At 42.0% G+C, this 17,058-nt stretch overlaps 1 protein-coding gene across 1 annotated transcript; it reads right to left on the reverse strand.

Annotated features, from left to right (window-relative positions):
- Positions 1-7,978: 7,978 nt before the first annotated feature.
- pde9al (phosphodiesterase 9A like) lies at positions 7,979-16,428 on the reverse strand. Its single transcript, XM_026365770.1, has 19 exons — positions 16,332-16,428; positions 15,915-16,048; positions 14,426-14,496; positions 14,031-14,108; positions 13,804-13,847; positions 13,659-13,713; positions 13,339-13,409; positions 13,162-13,249; positions 12,963-13,044; positions 12,795-12,869; positions 12,611-12,697; positions 12,340-12,444; positions 12,073-12,155; positions 11,649-11,805; positions 11,434-11,547; positions 11,168-11,272; positions 10,943-11,071; positions 10,766-10,861; positions 7,979-9,351 (listed from the first exon to the last, which is right to left on the reverse strand). The coding sequence occupies exons 2-19, from the start codon at positions 15,981-15,983 to the stop codon at positions 9,301-9,303; spliced, it is 1,560 nt and encodes a 519-aa protein (XP_026221555.1). The 5' UTR covers positions 15,984-16,048; positions 16,332-16,428; the 3' UTR covers positions 7,979-9,300.
- Positions 16,429-17,058: the final 630 nt, after the last annotated feature.

A 17,058-nucleotide genomic window follows, 5' to 3' on the forward strand; every position in this document is an offset into this window, starting at 1 on the left:
GGAGGAGTGGAGGTCAGGCAAACACACATCTTTAGAACAGAGTTTAGTATTCAAGCCTTGGACACTTGTAGCTCAGCATGTAGCTTCTTTGTGCCCAGACGGTGTGATGGGATGCACGTCTTCATCACGTTTGACCCAACATTGTCGCTATTTGATGTTGACAGGTTAATACTTCCTACACTGTAAGCAACCATGCACAGTGAACCATTCGTTCCTGTGTCATTTCTGAGCTAAATCACAGAGCAGTCCAAAGTGCAGTGTGTCGACGAGGTACTGCACCGGCACACAGACCGACACAAGCTGCGGTGTCCAGAGCGTGTTCATCATTAACTTGCAATTGCGTCGTGCTGCAGTAATTACAGGCACAACCGGCATTGTGCTGTTAACCACGTCAGCGCATTTGTCTAACATGTGACTTACAGTATGAAGTAATAGCACAAGTAGTAGAATTTAAATGTCGTCATCTTCAATCACTGTTTGATTTTGATTTCCTTATCTACACTATTACCCTGCCTTTTTTTTTAGCATACTAATATTAGATATTTACAAAAGAGTGATTATTATGACATTATTAAACATTGGTCAGAGTCAAAAAAAAATACAGCACAAGCCAGAGTGTGCAACATACAGGAATCAAAGCCATGTCGAATATTACAAATGTTTAAGGACATGCACTTTAACTGTAAAAATGTGGAGTATTTCTATCATTTGATGAGAGACACTTGTGCTTGTTGGTGCAGTATTTGGCTTCGACTGCAGCCAGGGTACTAATGCTGCACTTCAGTCATGTGTGTGTTTACGTATGGCTTAATACTGTTGGATTCAACAGCGGATTTGTACCACCCAGATAGAGCTTTTCACCAAAACAGCAATTTTTACCAACAAACTGCGTAAAAAAACACTGGGAAAACCTGTGTGCGACATGTGGTTTATCATATGTAAAGTCTGGAAAACACAGCTTTCAGAGCAGAAATCACACAAGTCCACACAGAGAAAGACAATATTTTCATTGTGAGCTGATCGCCATCACATGTAGCCACACAGTAATACCCCGTAATACTGCCTGCATGGCTTTAATGTTTTCCTCCAGAATGGTTTGCTTGAACAAAGTATTCTGAAGTAATGAGAACGCCTCCAAAACCAACAGGCTGATGATGTTTCACCTCTCAGCAGTGCACAATGAGGACAGAGCCAAGCTCTGTGGTTGATCTGTAGTTGATCGCTCCTCCAGACAGATGCCAGGAGTGTTTGTGTGTGCACGAGCGTGTGTTTGTGTAAGTGTGTGTGTGTGTGTGTGTGTGTGTGTGTTTGGGCTCCTTCAGTGTGTGTACAGTATTTATATAAGGATTGCAGGAGATGAAATCAAGCTGCTTTCCAGTCCGGTGATGATATTTTCATGTCTGTGCTCTGCATCCTTTCTTCCCTCTGGTTAACTGCTTTGCCTACAGTGTGCTGGGGCCGCAGCCAGTTGTGCAGTGAGCTCCCCGCTGTAGGCTGACTGAAGATATCCTCTTACACATGTGGGGCTCTGGGGCCGCAGTAACCCATTTGGAGCACAGGCTTGGATGGAGGAGACGAGAGTAGAGAGGAGGAAAGTTGGATGGTGATGGGAAGAAACTACAGGCAAAGGGAGCTTGTATTCATTTCGTACAGAGGGGGGAAATGAGTGTGCTGTACAGGAAGATTAAGACCAAAGAACAACAAGATAACAGTACATTACATAGCTGTTATGATCTCCACATGGACAGAGTAACAATTTAATAACAGGCCTAACCTATAATGGGCTGCATCCAAGAACAGTCTGTCGACACAGAAACCTTTCACAGGACCTCCTGCAACTCAAGGTGGACAATCCAAACACTTTTAGTGCTGACTGACTCACTGTAAATAAACCGATCATCTAACACAGAGTCGTCGCTCATAGTGTTGTATTCAGGTTGAAACAGTAAAACTCACCATTTTTGATAAGAACACACTTTTTAACAGGTTAATAATAATGCTAACTAACATTTTCAGCTAGGAATTTACATGTAGTGAATTATCACAGTCGTTAAAGTATTGGCAAATATCGGGAATCCCATCATTTATAGGAATAAAACATCAGAGACTTTGAATTTGTAATGTAAGACCTGACCTGACTTTGTTGTTCCGTGACATTTGTCGTCACATAGTCTTAAGCACATACAACTCTTGGATACAGTTTAGAGATTCAACATTATTTGGTATTTCTCATTAGAGAGAATGACACATAGCAATGGCGCAGTTCCAAGGAAAAACACATCAAAATCACACAGGATGGATGATTTAAACCGTACTTTTGCAAGAGCAGCGTCACCCCCACGCAGCGTGGTTCCTCATCTTACACAATCACTTACGTTACGAACGAATTCCGTGGAAATTCCCATAAAGATAATGACAGAGAGAGTGGGTAGAGATACACACGGGGAGGGAGGAAAAAAAACAAAACGTTGAATTGTAAAAATAAATAAACATGTTTGGGCCTATGGCTGGTTGGTTGGAGCATCACACCCCACAGTGAGAATCTTTCCTGGCAGAGTCCCAGCAGGAGATGAAAGACAATCTCACTTTAGACACAAGCAAAGGAATGTATCATTTATCTTTTCCCATTGTGGCAGGTCAAAGCTGTTCTGATCTAATAGCTAAGGTGGAGCTACCTCTCTCTTTATCTCTATAAGATACGTATACAAATACTTTGAGCATGTATATGCACCCGTGGTAATCACAAAATAGAAAAAGCCAGTCCCACACTGCCTTTGTCAACACGTTTGAAAATCCTTCACCTCCCGTTTGGAAACACAAACGCATCCATCTTGCAGAGTCCCTCAATAGGAATTAACACTGGAGCCAGTGCCAAGTCGCTCCATAAACTGTCTCTTCATCAGACGGCGAAGATTAAAGTCTTGATTCTTAGGAAGCACGTGACTCAGAAAACATCTGTTTGAGATACTACGGAGATATCCTCTGTATTTAAGTAATCAAGCTCTTGGTCTGCTGGGGTTAAAGTAGAAATTACTGCTAATTCACAGTGTGTGTGTCAGTGTGGGGGGGGGGGGGGGGGTTTATTAAGGTTGCTGGGAGTCATATATAGGTGAATCACTCAACACAGTTTCCTTAGCAATTAAACCTCCTTTTGTAAGCACAGCATTTATTCATATTTTTTATGAGGCTGTGGTTTCAAAACATGTGCTGCAAATAGCAAGGCCACCTGGAACTCACACGCTTACGCTCATATATTTTAGTACAATGCTGCTTTACAGGCGGTATGTGGATCCTGTCATACAGGTTTTGTCGAGTAAGAAATATCTTGAAAGACAGTATGGTGACCATGTGTACTCACAAAGTCAAATAACAAAAAGAAAAAAGGTGCACGAACATAAATATCACATAACTAGTAAGGAACTATTGCTTACTTGCACAAAACAATAACTTGGTTGCCAGAAATGTTCTCAGCACACAATGGATTTACATTTTCAGAATGACGTGGTTGGAGTCTCTTTTGATTATGGTGTATAAAGGCATCTGCACAGGAACAAAAGTGTAGTGAGATGTTTCTCTGGGAGTTCCTTTAGTGAGCAACACAATAAAAAGGGAATTATGACAGTGTGTGCCAATGTGACACAACATGGGCTTGAAACTGTCTCGGTAAACTAAGGGAAAACTAGCGCCAACAGAAACACGCACATTTTACTAGCGACTAAGCTGCAGGGCTTAAGCAGACAGCTGTTTCCAGCCTAAACCTCTAAAAACTGTATAGACCATGGCAGCAACAAGCGGGTGAACATAATGAAACACTGCAGCAACTAAAGAGCCAGATAATCTCTGCAGCAGTGGGTGGAGACCAAAACAGAGCTAAACAGAGAGTAAATACTTGGATCAACTAGTATCAAAGGTGATAATTTCGGGGTAAAGTTGTGTGCATGACTACAAATACAGTCTTTTCTGAAGCAAGGATTTTACCCCTTTGCTAGCTGATCAGTAACTAACCAGAGTACAACCAGGAGCAGTTCTCACGGCCATTATAAAAATGGAAAGCTCTGGAAATGATCTTATTAATACTGATTGGCATAAACATCCCCCTTTTTCACCATGCTATCTCCACCAGACAGAGATTACTGAGAGAAATCTTTAAGGTATTTTCCTTTTTCTTTTTTGTGTGTGTGACCCTACTCCACATGTCCATCTGTCAGGACGCCTGCTTTGCCGCAGTAAAAGGCCTGCTATTCATGCTGATAAGAGGCCAGTGTAATTGCCGTGTGGCCCGGCAGTCACGGCACGGTCGCTGATGTTCTGCCAGCACACAATCAAGATGCCTGGTCGAGATTATCACGCTGTAAACAAACAGTTGCGGGCCTCTCGTTCAGCGAGCTGTCAGGCCTCTTTCATGCCCCGGGATTAGCATTTCCAACTGTCAGCTGCCAGACGGAGCTCGCTGCTCCTCTCTTGACATACTGAGCAGAGTAGTAGTGTCTGGAACAAAAGACTCAGACAAACAAAAACACAAATCCTGGCTAATCAGTTCCCCATGACACTTTATACAGTATAACCCTTTTAAATGTTTCAAGATGTTATATAGCATACTGGATATTCTGCTGACTGTTTTGAAGTCTCCATCATTCATATGTGGCTCTTTGATGTGCTGTCTGACTGGAGGAACCATTAATGCCATTGCTTCTCCAAACTAGTAAAACGTCTGTTTCTGGAAGACTGTAAAGTAGATGTGAGGGGAAATGATGGCTGCTTTTTTTTTTTATGTGTGTAGGCTTTAATTAAATCAAAGAAACGTAACATTTTAAATGTACAATATAAAACAATTCTCCCTGTTTCAACACATGGAGAAGTATGAAAAAACAACCAGACACTGTGATGGCAACAAAAAACACGCTAATATTTCACAACAGACTACAGGGTTGGGGTTAGGCTGTGAAAAACAAATGTTTTTCCATGTCACAACCTTTGTTGTTTTGCTGCATATTTTTTAATATTTGCTTGAATAATGAACTCTCCAAAGCCAATACACACACACAAACACACACACACACACATATATAAATGAATGATTGCACGTCTCCTTCTAAAGTGAAAATATAGCTTGATAAAAGAAAACTAATTTAAACAGGTTTTTTTATGCACCCGCTTCCAACGTTATCATGTCTGTGTTGTTAAAGAGCAATGGAACCATGAAGTACGAAATGTGTACAAAGTTCAGCTTCTTGCGTAACGCTGACCAAAAACATTACAGAAAAAAAAAAAACTAAGACAAACAGTGCATGCAGGCTTAAGTAAAACAATTCTTAAAGAAGATGAATCAGCCAGCGCAGAAGTAGCCGATGGAAGGGTGTAGCCTGCATGAGGCAGCTGAGAAAGCAACAATACTAAACGAAAAGATGCTGGTATGCAGGAAATGGATATTTGAGCTGAGCCAGTGTCTTTGTGCACAACTCTTTGGAAATCAGATCTTTCAATATTTACTTAAAGCCAGTGTTTGATAGTTCAACCTCTATGACCTTAAAAGAGAACATCATGCATGGAGTTGGATGTGATATTGTAATAGATGTAGCATAGAGCAATGTTTACATTGTTTGTGCCTCGTGTTTTACCAGCACGTTATTGTGGAGCCACGTGGACGCCGTGTGTATGAGGGTTATGTAACGGACACATCAGCTCTATGTGCTGTGAAGCCATGCGCCAATCAACAGAAGAAGGAGACGTCTGCAAGCCGCTGTCAGAACGTCTCAAAACCACTAAATACTGATCAGAATCAGTGTATTTACAGTGAAATCCTGCACCTGCAGCTTGGAGGCAAATTCCTTCCAAACCAAACACCCAAACCATTTCTGATAATATTATAGCAGCACTGTGATATCATCCATCATTTTTAATAATCTCCTGCTGACAGCACTTCATGGAAACATTAAGTTTGAGACCTGTCATTTTAGCACATCTTGAAAACGCGAAAGCAAGAAGCTAAATTAAAGGGGCTGGGATTTTTTTTGAGTTCCTGCCATTGCGGGTGTTAAATCTCTGACACAAAGAAAAGACAAACAACGTTGTTGTGGTGCAGAGATTTACACCGTTTGACACTGCTCTTTGTTTTCCCTGCCACAGAGTCTGTAGTCGCTGACACAAAAATGCAGGACCAGTATTTAGAGTTAAGTCTCACTTGTGACCTTCGACTCCTCGCCATTGTCACGGATGTAACTGTCTTCAGTAAATCTAGCTTGTGTCCTCGCAGTCCGATAGTCAAACAACGAGCTGAGCATTCTTGCCAATGTGGGAGTCAGGGGAACGGGACATCCGCGATGATTTGACTGCCTCTCCCACAAGCACGGCTTTGTCTGTGTGATGTGTTTGCTCACATGAAACAGGTCTGCGCCATGCATTCGTCTGGTCAGCACTGAAAACGCTGCGTGGCTGACTCATTCACCTAATCTGTAGTCCCACAAAAAATAAACGGGGACTTTTGGCTGCAAATCATGAAGCTCGCAAATTCAGTTCATTCAGATTACTGTAAAAACTGCGGGAAGTACATAATGCAGAGCAGATTAATAGACAGTACAGTCATAAAACATAACGGTACCACTACAGCCAGAATTTATGAGACTTTACAAGACATGTGTTTTTTATTTTACCCAGTTTCCTATAAAACTAGGCCACGGATCATCCACCTCTTCCTGCTGCAGGTTTTCAATTTTGGAAAGCCTGTTGATAACACACACACACACACACACACACACACACACACACACACACACACACACACACACACACACACACACAATGCCCTTTCACCTTAACTGCTGGAAGAGCTCATGCTGGGAGGACGTCTCTGGGAAAGTAGTCAGTTACAGAGTGGGAGGAAAAATGGGAAGAAAGGAAAAACGGAGACGGACATTTCTCTTAGTTGTGGCCAACAATCTTAACTCCACCTGTAAATCTGTCTTTTTTTTAATGAGAACACACACATAAAGCTTTTCAGAGATGGTTTCATGATGTTTCATGAAGCACCATCCATTTCTATTCCCATAACTGTAATATGCAGTGCTGCCATGTATAACAGCCTGCAGTGTATAACCTAGTTGCAGGCAGGCTTTGTGGTACTGCACAAACATTTGTCGACACAGTGGGTGTGTTTTCTCTCTTCTCTTTGCTCCTTTGCAAAGTGAATATATTATCAGTTTTGATCAACATTCCTGCATGCACCCTTCTCTCAAGCTTTTACCTGATAAGCTGCAATAAAACTGAAAGATCTAAGCTGGATCAAATTACTTTTTGATCCAGCTATTTTAAACTTTCTCATGGATCGGAGTCAGGATTTATTAGACCACCCATGCACAGTTGTGATTTACGATACTTAAAGCTTAGGGGAGTACCTGCACAGGTTATATATGTACTGAGTATTTGTGCAAAATGCACAGACTGAAGGAGACACACAACGATTAGAAATGAATCTGTCAGAACTTAAATGTTGGTGTTAAAAAAAAACAAACAGATCATTCTTTTCAGAGTCAAACTAAGCTTCAGCGTGTGTTTAACAGTGGGTGTAAATAAAACCACTCCTTGACCAAAACTTTGCATGGATTATGTCCCAAGATCCCAAACAAATATCACTGCCAAACTGTTACACCTTCCTTGCATGCGAACTATAACAGACACAGTATTCACTTTCATATTGACAAACTGACCTATTGTAAGTATTGTGGCAGTTAAACATGATGTGACACCCACCCCCGAGGCAATGAGAATGACTAATAGGTGTCAGATGTCTAATACTACTACTTACTGACTTCAATTAGTGTTGCACTGAGAAAATCTAACGGTGTACTGAATGACAAGTTCTTCAATCTGAGAGATTCAGAGCATTGGAAGAACTTAAAAGAAAGCCTTTAGCATTTAGTTCTTAGACAGTAAAGTATTTAACAACACAATAAATGCAGTGCGCACTGTCTTTGTTTGCCAATCATTTTCTTTTTATTTGTGGGTAGTGTTCCTTTAATCAGTGGCCATGCAGCAGAGTGCTGTGCAGCATCACTTTATGATAGGAAGGCATGTCAGAGCATTCATGCAGGTTGATGTTAATACTCTGTGTCACGCTATGTGGTGAAGGTGATGGGTAATTACATTCACTCAAACAACACACACACACACACACACACACACACACACACACACACACACACACACAGACTCAAGTACATTCAGTCACTTTGTCTCATCTCAACCGTGACAGTAACATGTGGTCTAATGTTTTCTTTGTTTTATTGCTTTGCAAATCACTAGTAGTGGGACTCCAGGAGAATGAAACAAAAAAGAATGAAAAAAGAAAAGAACGTAAGACAATTAAATAAAAAAGTTTGATTTATCAAATGAACCTTTTAGAATGGAGGAGTGAAAAAAGCTTCTTAATTCTCCTAAACGCAAAAATGCAGTATAAATAATGTCTTTGGTAATACATGCTGTGTGTATGTGGTGTTCATCAAATGATGCAAACGAGCGAGACAACAATCACTAGAGTAATTGGCAACATGCAAAAAAAAAAAAAAAAAAAACTAATAACTTTGGAGTAGCTGCAGAAAAACCATCCAGATCTGATATGGCTCTTAGGAAAGCTGATGGAGAGAGAGGGGTGTGGTGGGGTTGAGATAAGTGGCACCTCTGAGTGCAACATAATTAGTCGTATTTCAACACATGCTGGCTGTATTCAAGCCCTCGAGCCTAATATGTAGCAATAAAACATTTCTCAATCAGAACGATGTGCAGAGAAACTGTGTGTAACCACAATGTCTGCCCAAAAATTCAGGATGTAAGGATGGTGACGCCAGGAGTTCAAAATACTCATACAGGTCAAAATGTGTGAGACAGCTTCAGTAATAACATGCTGCATTCAATTTCCATATGCGAACACATTTTCACTTGAAGCATCAAGCATCAACCTGTTTTAAACGACATAACATTGTTTTTAACGTACAGATTTTACACAGTGTTGAACTGAATCCACTAAATGCGAGTGAAATGTTACGACAGTGTTAGTTACTCACTGTGGAGGATTAACTACGATATAAAAAGGAGTACAGAGAGAGAGAGAGAGAACAACAGAAACACCATAAATACGCAGAGAGGTCACCAGGTCCCTCTCTGTTACACCCGGTGCCAAAGTCTAAGTCAAAGTTCAAGACATGCCGCCTTGACGTCTATATTTAGCAGAGTGTGAAGCAGCATCTCCTCTTGACCTGCTCCATCTGTCACCCGCAGAGCACAGCGCAGGATCTCTTCACCGAGGCCTCAATCGCGTTTGGTGAAACCTTTGCTGAATTTGATCACAAATGAAGACCCCTGCAAACAAAATAAGAGCTGGGATTAGGCGCGAAGACACGGTCAGAGTTCGAGGAGCAAAGCTGAAACTAAAACTAGTTCCAAACAAACCCACAGAGAGCCGCGACATCCCCACACAAACCATCCATCATCATCCACCTCAGTGCTCACAGAAGGAAGTTTGATTTGACTGACGTTGCCACAGAGCCGCGAGTAAGAACTGACACCGCAAGCGGGTCGGAGGCAGATCGTACTGAGCATCACGTGGCAACGTCATTCTACTGTGTTTCTGTGGGAAAGGTTCTACGTAAAATGACAGAAAGGAGGCTGTGGTTTCAATTCGTGTGCCAACAATGCTGTGTCTTGCCACTGTGAAAAACAGATAACATGTTGTTTAAGAAGGGGCAACAATTTGACCACTTTGGTTTCATCGTCTCGGTCACGATAGCGACTAAATAAAACGTAGTTATATTCTGCTGTGGGAAGATTTTTGTGAAACTGCTTTTAGCTTTTCTTCAGAATCTGAATTTGTCTAGGTGAAGGTGCACTAAGGGGTCTCGTCCTCTGTCTTTACTATTCGTTTTTCTTCGTACCCTGTTGGCCTTCAGTACAACTAAGAGCTACACAGTTGCCGAAAATGTCTCCCGCCGAGCCAATTCAGCTTGAGCCGACATTTCCCTGTTTCGCGTGAGTGTAGTTCGATGAACCTCTTGAAAGACGAATCCAAAGTGATGGAAGTGCTGCACATTCTTGAAGTATGCCTTTTGAAGATAGAGCTCAGTACAGAGGAGAGTTCAGCTGTGGAGGGGAGGCAGCGACACATAGCACTCATGACACTAGCTCTAAACACTAAAAGGCAACCGAGGCGTCAGTTACTTTTACTTACACAGACGCCACTGCATGCATTCAATCTCTGCAGAGCTTACTTCTTCTTCCCGCCTAATGACATATTTTCAGTTTTTTTCTTCTGTGCCTCATTGAACAAAAGACACACCTTTATGTTAGCAAATGGTTTGGTGCGTGCATGTGTGTGCATGTGTGTGTGTATGCATCTTTGCCCACGTGTGAATGGGTGATTTTTGTGTAACCCCACCCAGCAAACGCTTTAACTGATAATTGTCAGTGTTTGGGAGCTTCGGTCTGGCTAGACAGCCGTGGCATTGTTGTGAGTTGTCAGTTTTGCCCAAGATCAAAGCAAAAGTGACATTTTTGAGTGGAAAACTGTGAGAATTTCACTAGAATCAAACAGGAAGCTATTTCCTGCACTGGTGATGGTGCTTAAAGCATTACACTTCCAAATTCAAAAGCACAGCTTTAAAGTTCAAGTTCAATGTTATAGGAGAAATGCTCATTACATAGGTTGGTAGGTAGATAGATGGACAGGCAGACAGACAGACAGACAGACTGGTTGACTGATTGATAGAATAGGTTCTACCTCTGTCATGGCATCATCAATCTGTTTCAACTCCTCGTAGTGGTCACGGGAGTCTCTCAGCGGTTGAACCATGATCTCCTCAATCTGAGGGAAAAGCTGTACCACACTGTGAGCATTATACGTTCATCAGAGGAAGTGTGTTTATACGTGCAAGCATCATTTAAGACGAGGTCCTACCTTCATGACGGTCTCAAACATCGGGATGAGGACAAATTTGATGAATCCGATTTGCGCAGTGGGTTTGGTGACTTTGTCTCGGTCCATGAAGGGGGCCACCGGGAGACCCTCCGACTTCTCTCTGTCACTCTGAAGAGGATGGAAGTTGACGTACTGATTTTGGTTTTCTTTAGATTATTAGATCATGGACTCAAAGGTAAAAGTGAATGTTTTGAGTGTGGCCACCTGCATGAAGTACTCCTCCAAAAGACAGTCCACCCACGGCTCGGCTACCTCGGTTGGCCTCACTTCGTTGGAAATATCACAGCACTTGATCAAAACCATCTTCAGCTGAAAACACAAATGTGCACATGTAAAAAACGCATGTGCAGTACACACAAGACGCCTGTTCAATGTTACTGGAACAGCCGCAGGTCTGTCTTACACCATCTTTTGTATGTCTGTGACGATAATAATAATAATAATAATGTGAAGACATAATGAATACATACACATGTCACATGCTCTTCATTGGTGAAGTCAAAGTTGTCCACTTTCTGCTTGAAGGAATCTAGTATTTCCCCGTGTCTGGCCATGTCAGTGGCCAGGATGAGGGTGATGATTGCCTGAAAACGCAACAGCAAATCCAAGCATGGCTTTGATGTTTGTGTGACATGTGCTTGCATTTTATTGAATACAGTCTGATTTACGTGTCCACACATTTCACCTGTCTAATCTGTTTGAATGCCTCTGGATCCACATTTGCAAAGATGTTGCATTCGGGAAGAGAAAGGATCTGGAAGGCCACAGCACAGTGATGGTTCTCCAGCGGGGATATGTCGTTGTAGCGCACCGCCAGCTCTGTGCGGGCATTGATTTGGTACCTGATAGATGGACGACAGATGATGGATGATAGCATGTTCTCATGAGGTTTGCCTGAAAACAGAACTTTCTCGCCTGCCCAGAAGTCCGTCCAAAAACAACACGATAATCTGAATCAGCGTGTTTTCATACCAGAATTCTCTCCATGCTGAACTAGTTTCACAGTTCATTGACAACAGTGCAGAGGATGTCAAAACATACTGGGGGTCAGTGGGCATCCGCACCGCTCTATCTGTCAACACCCCTACAGACAGAATAGTGGGTCTTACGTGTTGTTGTAGCCGGGGTGGTCCAGGTCATGACAAACGGCAGCTGTCATTAAAATGCCAATATCTGTGAGAGTCAGCTTCTCCTGGACAACCGTGTAAATGAAGGGTGTTATTAAAAAAGTCCAGTCTGAAAATTCATGGGTCAACATTTTTTAACCTCATCTATCAATTACTTTGTAAAACTGCTATGTTACACTTTGCAGTCTGTACTGAATGATAGCCCTGACATGCATGAGCACACACCTCACTGACAAACATACAATTTACCTGTAGGTTGCAGAGGTGAATCATGCCATACATCATCTGGCTAACACAGAAGCAGTGACGAAAGTTGTGGAAAGGGTTGTTACGGTAGTTCTCCTGAATTGCCAACTAGAACACAGAAAATGATTAATTCACTGCTCAGGCTGCAGACTCTTCACATCCCAACCATGTACCCTTTCACAACTATTTTGTAGTTGAACACTGATGCTCCTCTTGGCAACACTACTGCTTTTTAAGTACGAGCGTGTCCATGCGCTCATTGGTCGAACTTTACCAGCCAGCGTTTGAGTGTGATGGGGTTCATGTTGAATTCTTTCACCAATCCCAAGTCATGGTACATGTACTCGAGACAGCTCAGCATCTGCAGCAAAGAAAGAAAGAGGTAAAAAGACATCAGACATTAGTCACCTGGATAGCACGGAATGAAAATGTCTGATTGAGCGGCAAAACAAACAAACCTCGTTGTGTTCCCAGTGCCACACATCAAATGTTGGCTTCTTCAGTGCCTCTACGGTCTCCTGAGACAGCGTGTACTGTGTAATCAGACCATCAGATCACCTTTACTGGAGATATTCAGTTAGTTGTGTCTAATAGTGGAGAAAGGATGTGTCACTGTGGGCATATACCTTTGGGTAGTTGGGGACATCTCGTCGAGGAGTGACCTTCTTCCCATCGTCGGAGAAGTTGTATTTGCATGAACAGTTTACTCTGAGGTCCAAATGGGGGAAAACAAAGTTACAGACATTTATTTTATGACGTGTGCAATCTTTGTGTGCATGCTGTATTACCATGACCCCACAGGCCTTGTGTCTAGTTTCATTTCACCTGGCACCACCTCTGGAAGTCATCTCATCCCGCAGCTTCTTCAGATCATTTTTACACTTCTCTATCTCCACCACTTTCAGGCCCTCCACTGACAAAAAGGTGACAGATGGTGTCACAGTTTGGCTCACGTCTGATGTGCGTTACCTCAGTGCTGATATCACACTGCGTGTCACTCACACTCCACTCTCTTCTCCAGCATTGCCAGCCTGTTGGTGACCTCAGTCTTCAATTCGTTGATGCGAAAGGCTCTGCGGGAGGAAAGGACATCATGAGAATGGCATGTAGCCCACGTCACATTGATTCACAGATCATATGTGGAAGCAGAGTGGCGAAATCAATGGCAAATAGCACTTTTAGGATTTAACTTGACTCCACGGTTTGCGGCACAGATAACCACGGATGTAAACCCAGTGACAGGCTTCTGTGTGAGGAATGCTCTACGTTGGGGAGGGGGGCAGGCTTTAGCCATAACATAACACAAACAACCGAGGCGTTACCTGCTGAACTGCTCGGCCACCTGTGACAACACGTTCTGAAACATGTCCTCCTTCTCTGCAGACACAAACACACGGCTGAGAACTCATTCAATCACTTCATCTAGCGTGATATTTTCAACTCCTCACTGTACAATGTACACTTTACCTCCAAGCTGACCAGTAGACAGAGGAACAACTTTGTACAAGGAGCTGTGAGGAACACAATTAACATTTGTATTTATTTATACTTTCCCAGTTTCAAAGGTCAAACAATGACATCTTAATGGCAGCATTTAGAGGGTTTAAAAACGCAATTTGACAATTGAAAAATGTGTGACTATGTAATTAATAAAATGTAAGTATGATGGTATAATGTGGTATCATGGTATTTACTTAGCCGAGTTGGTGGGCATGGTGGGATCTATAGAGACCAAGGCACCTTCTGAGTCCACCAGCATAATGGCAGTGTTCCTGTAGTGAGATAATTAGAGGAAAAGTGCATAAAGTGGAAGAACTGTGTTCACACTGCTTGACTTTTTACTACTTTCTCAACATAATATAACATCAAATATAAAAATTTAAATATAAAAATTAGTATTGTTTTTACAATTTGTTTTACAAAACTGATGGAGGACGACAACCGCATCTGTCTTCTATCAGTTTTTATTTGCTGCTGTACTGTCACTAGTTACTGTGGCTGGCAGATAATCCTAATGTGTTGCACCATATTTTCGTGTTATAGTTCATTTTGAATGAGCACACAAAGAGAACGACACAAAACAGCAAACCTGGGAATGTTAGATGAGGAACACAAAAGCTCCTTGATGTCACACGGGCTGCAGTGCCGACTGAAAACCACCTGTGACACACACACACACACACACACACACACACACACACACACACACACACACACACACACACACACACACACACAGCGCTTTTATTGATGTGTTCAATCAGATATGGAAATGATAGCAGACGCTCACAGATTCACAGTGAGGTAATTGGTTATTGGGTCACGCAGTAGTGGGATTAATTACCATAACACATGTTTTTGAGAAAGCCTCCTCTGTGGCAGCAACATGCAGCCGGTGCGTACATGGCTTTCAAAGGCACACCTGCACATTAACAGCTGCTGTGGTTTTGATATAAGGCTTTAGTGTTCTAGGAAGGTCATCATGTTTCCTGCGTTTTAAGGTCTGTTCGTATGGTAAGGGTTGGTTTTACTACGGTTGAACAAGATCACGTTAGTGAGGAGGAGGACAACTGGACGCCTGTCATGTGAAAACAAGTCCCCACTGTTTACAGGAGTTGCACAAAGTGCACTAAGTCTGTGCGCGCACCCCGAGCAAAAGCTGTGATCTTCCGTCTTGAAACGAGCAGGTGTGGCAGACAAACGTTCAGCCTCAGGCCGAGGGCTTGGGGCTCTTGAGCAGACATGTGTCATTGCCAGCTCCCTACTTGAAGCACTCTACATCACCAGATGAGCAAGTGTTTCATCAGCGTGTCTTTGTCTCAGTATGTTTGGAAAGCTGAAACATGAAACTCAACATTTTAACCATTTGTCACAACTCTATCTGAACGCTAAGCTGCTTCAGTGCTGTTGTTCTGTGTTAAAAAAAAATCTGTGTCACTCTATCAACTTTTTTTATTAGTTCTGTGTTACTATGGATTAATAACTTTACTGTGACCTCTCACATGTGAGCGTAACAGAGGAAAAGGCTATGTACCCTAGAGATGTAAGACAGTGCTGCAGGTGTAGAAACTGTTAGCAGGTGTTTGGTTCGGACTTAAACAGCAAAATGTGATTCATCACCATCGAAGTTAATTCCCTGGGAATATTTGTTATTTAAGTCAAGAAAAAATGACCTAATGATGTTGTTCAAATGTGGTTTCTAAATGAATTCATTTTCAAATTTTTATTGTCTTCAAAGTTTGATGATTAATAACGTCATAATAATAATATTTATATTATATATTTTCATTTATCTTTTTGCTAGTCAACGTTTAATGTGTGAGTAAAATAGTTTGGATAGGGCAAATATAGATTTAATATACAGATTTAATATGTCAGTAATAATGATCATAAAGATCTTACTTCTAGTGTTGTAAAATGTGTGTAATGCACTACTTTGTCCAAAACATTAACTTGTACTATGTTAGTAAAACTTGGAGATTAAACACTGTGTTAATCATGTAAACAAAAGGAAAGAGAAAGAAACCAATGGAAATGGTTTTAAATAATTAAAACATTTTTACTGGAACAGAACTTACCTTTTGCACCTTTCCATCCACATCCAGGTAAATGGCCTTGGGGCCATAGGAGGAGGAGCTGGAGCCCATGTTGTCCTCCCTCTCCTCTCTTACTCACCTGCAGAGATTCTGGCTCAGAGCCCGGACTGACAAACCTGCAAAGGCAGCCAGAGTCTTAGAAGTAAACAGTAAACAGATGAGGGAGAACACAATGGTTGGTGTATTCATGCAGAGACAAATAATAATACTTAAGAAAAACAAGAAACCACCAGAAGGCAGCAAGAAACTACCCTATATAATTAGCCAGCCAGTTTTCACAATGTAATAAAAGTAAATAAATACTCCCTAAATAATAATAAGAAAAAACACAAATATAATACAATAAAAAAAAAGTAACTAAACTAAATCATGAACAACATCAGCACGTGTGAAACTTACGGTGTCAGCGAGATGCAGAGACGGGGAGGAAATGTCCCAGGTGCTGAGGATGCAGCTGATTTCACATGCAGACACGCTCAGACACACACGCACACACACGCACACACACACGTGCAGAGAGAAAGCAGTGGAGAAGAGAGAGAGAGAGGCTGTGAGTGATGGAGAAGGTGAGGAAGGACATATGTGAGGGAGCCAGAGGGGTTTGGCTTATTATCAATTTAACCTGCACCCTCAATGGTTGCCAGGGGACCGTTACCACGGAGAAATAAAAGACAAACCTAATGTCTTAAGTGGCTCGAGGGTTTTACTTGTGCTGATCACAGACCTCTTACCTACATAGACTGGTTCAGGCTATCTCATGGGGAAAAACATGGTGTGTTGTGTCTTGACCACGCGTTGTTATCAGCACAGTTACAGTATCTGGAGGTTTATCTTATACCTGCGCTCGGTGAAACCAGGATAACTGTTGGCCTAAAAGGCACCAAGAGCATAAACAAAACACTCACTGGAGAACTCCACTGTACATGGAACTGACATCCTATCAGAGGGACACAACTTATAATGAAGAGGGCTAACTTCACGTAGTCTAGTTTGGTTCTTTCTTCAGCCTGTCAGTCATATACAGTAGGAGTTGTGTTCATCTGATGAGAACCTAAAAGTTGTTCATGCACGTGTTAGCGTTCCCGGTCCACTTACCCACATCATTGTTGAGAACACTTCCAGCAGA

Source organism: Anabas testudineus, chromosome 13 (genome assembly GCF_900324465.2).
Source record: "Anabas testudineus chromosome 13, fAnaTes1.2, whole genome shotgun sequence".
Lineage (NCBI taxonomy): Eukaryota > Metazoa > Chordata > Actinopteri > Anabantiformes > Anabantidae > Anabas > Anabas testudineus.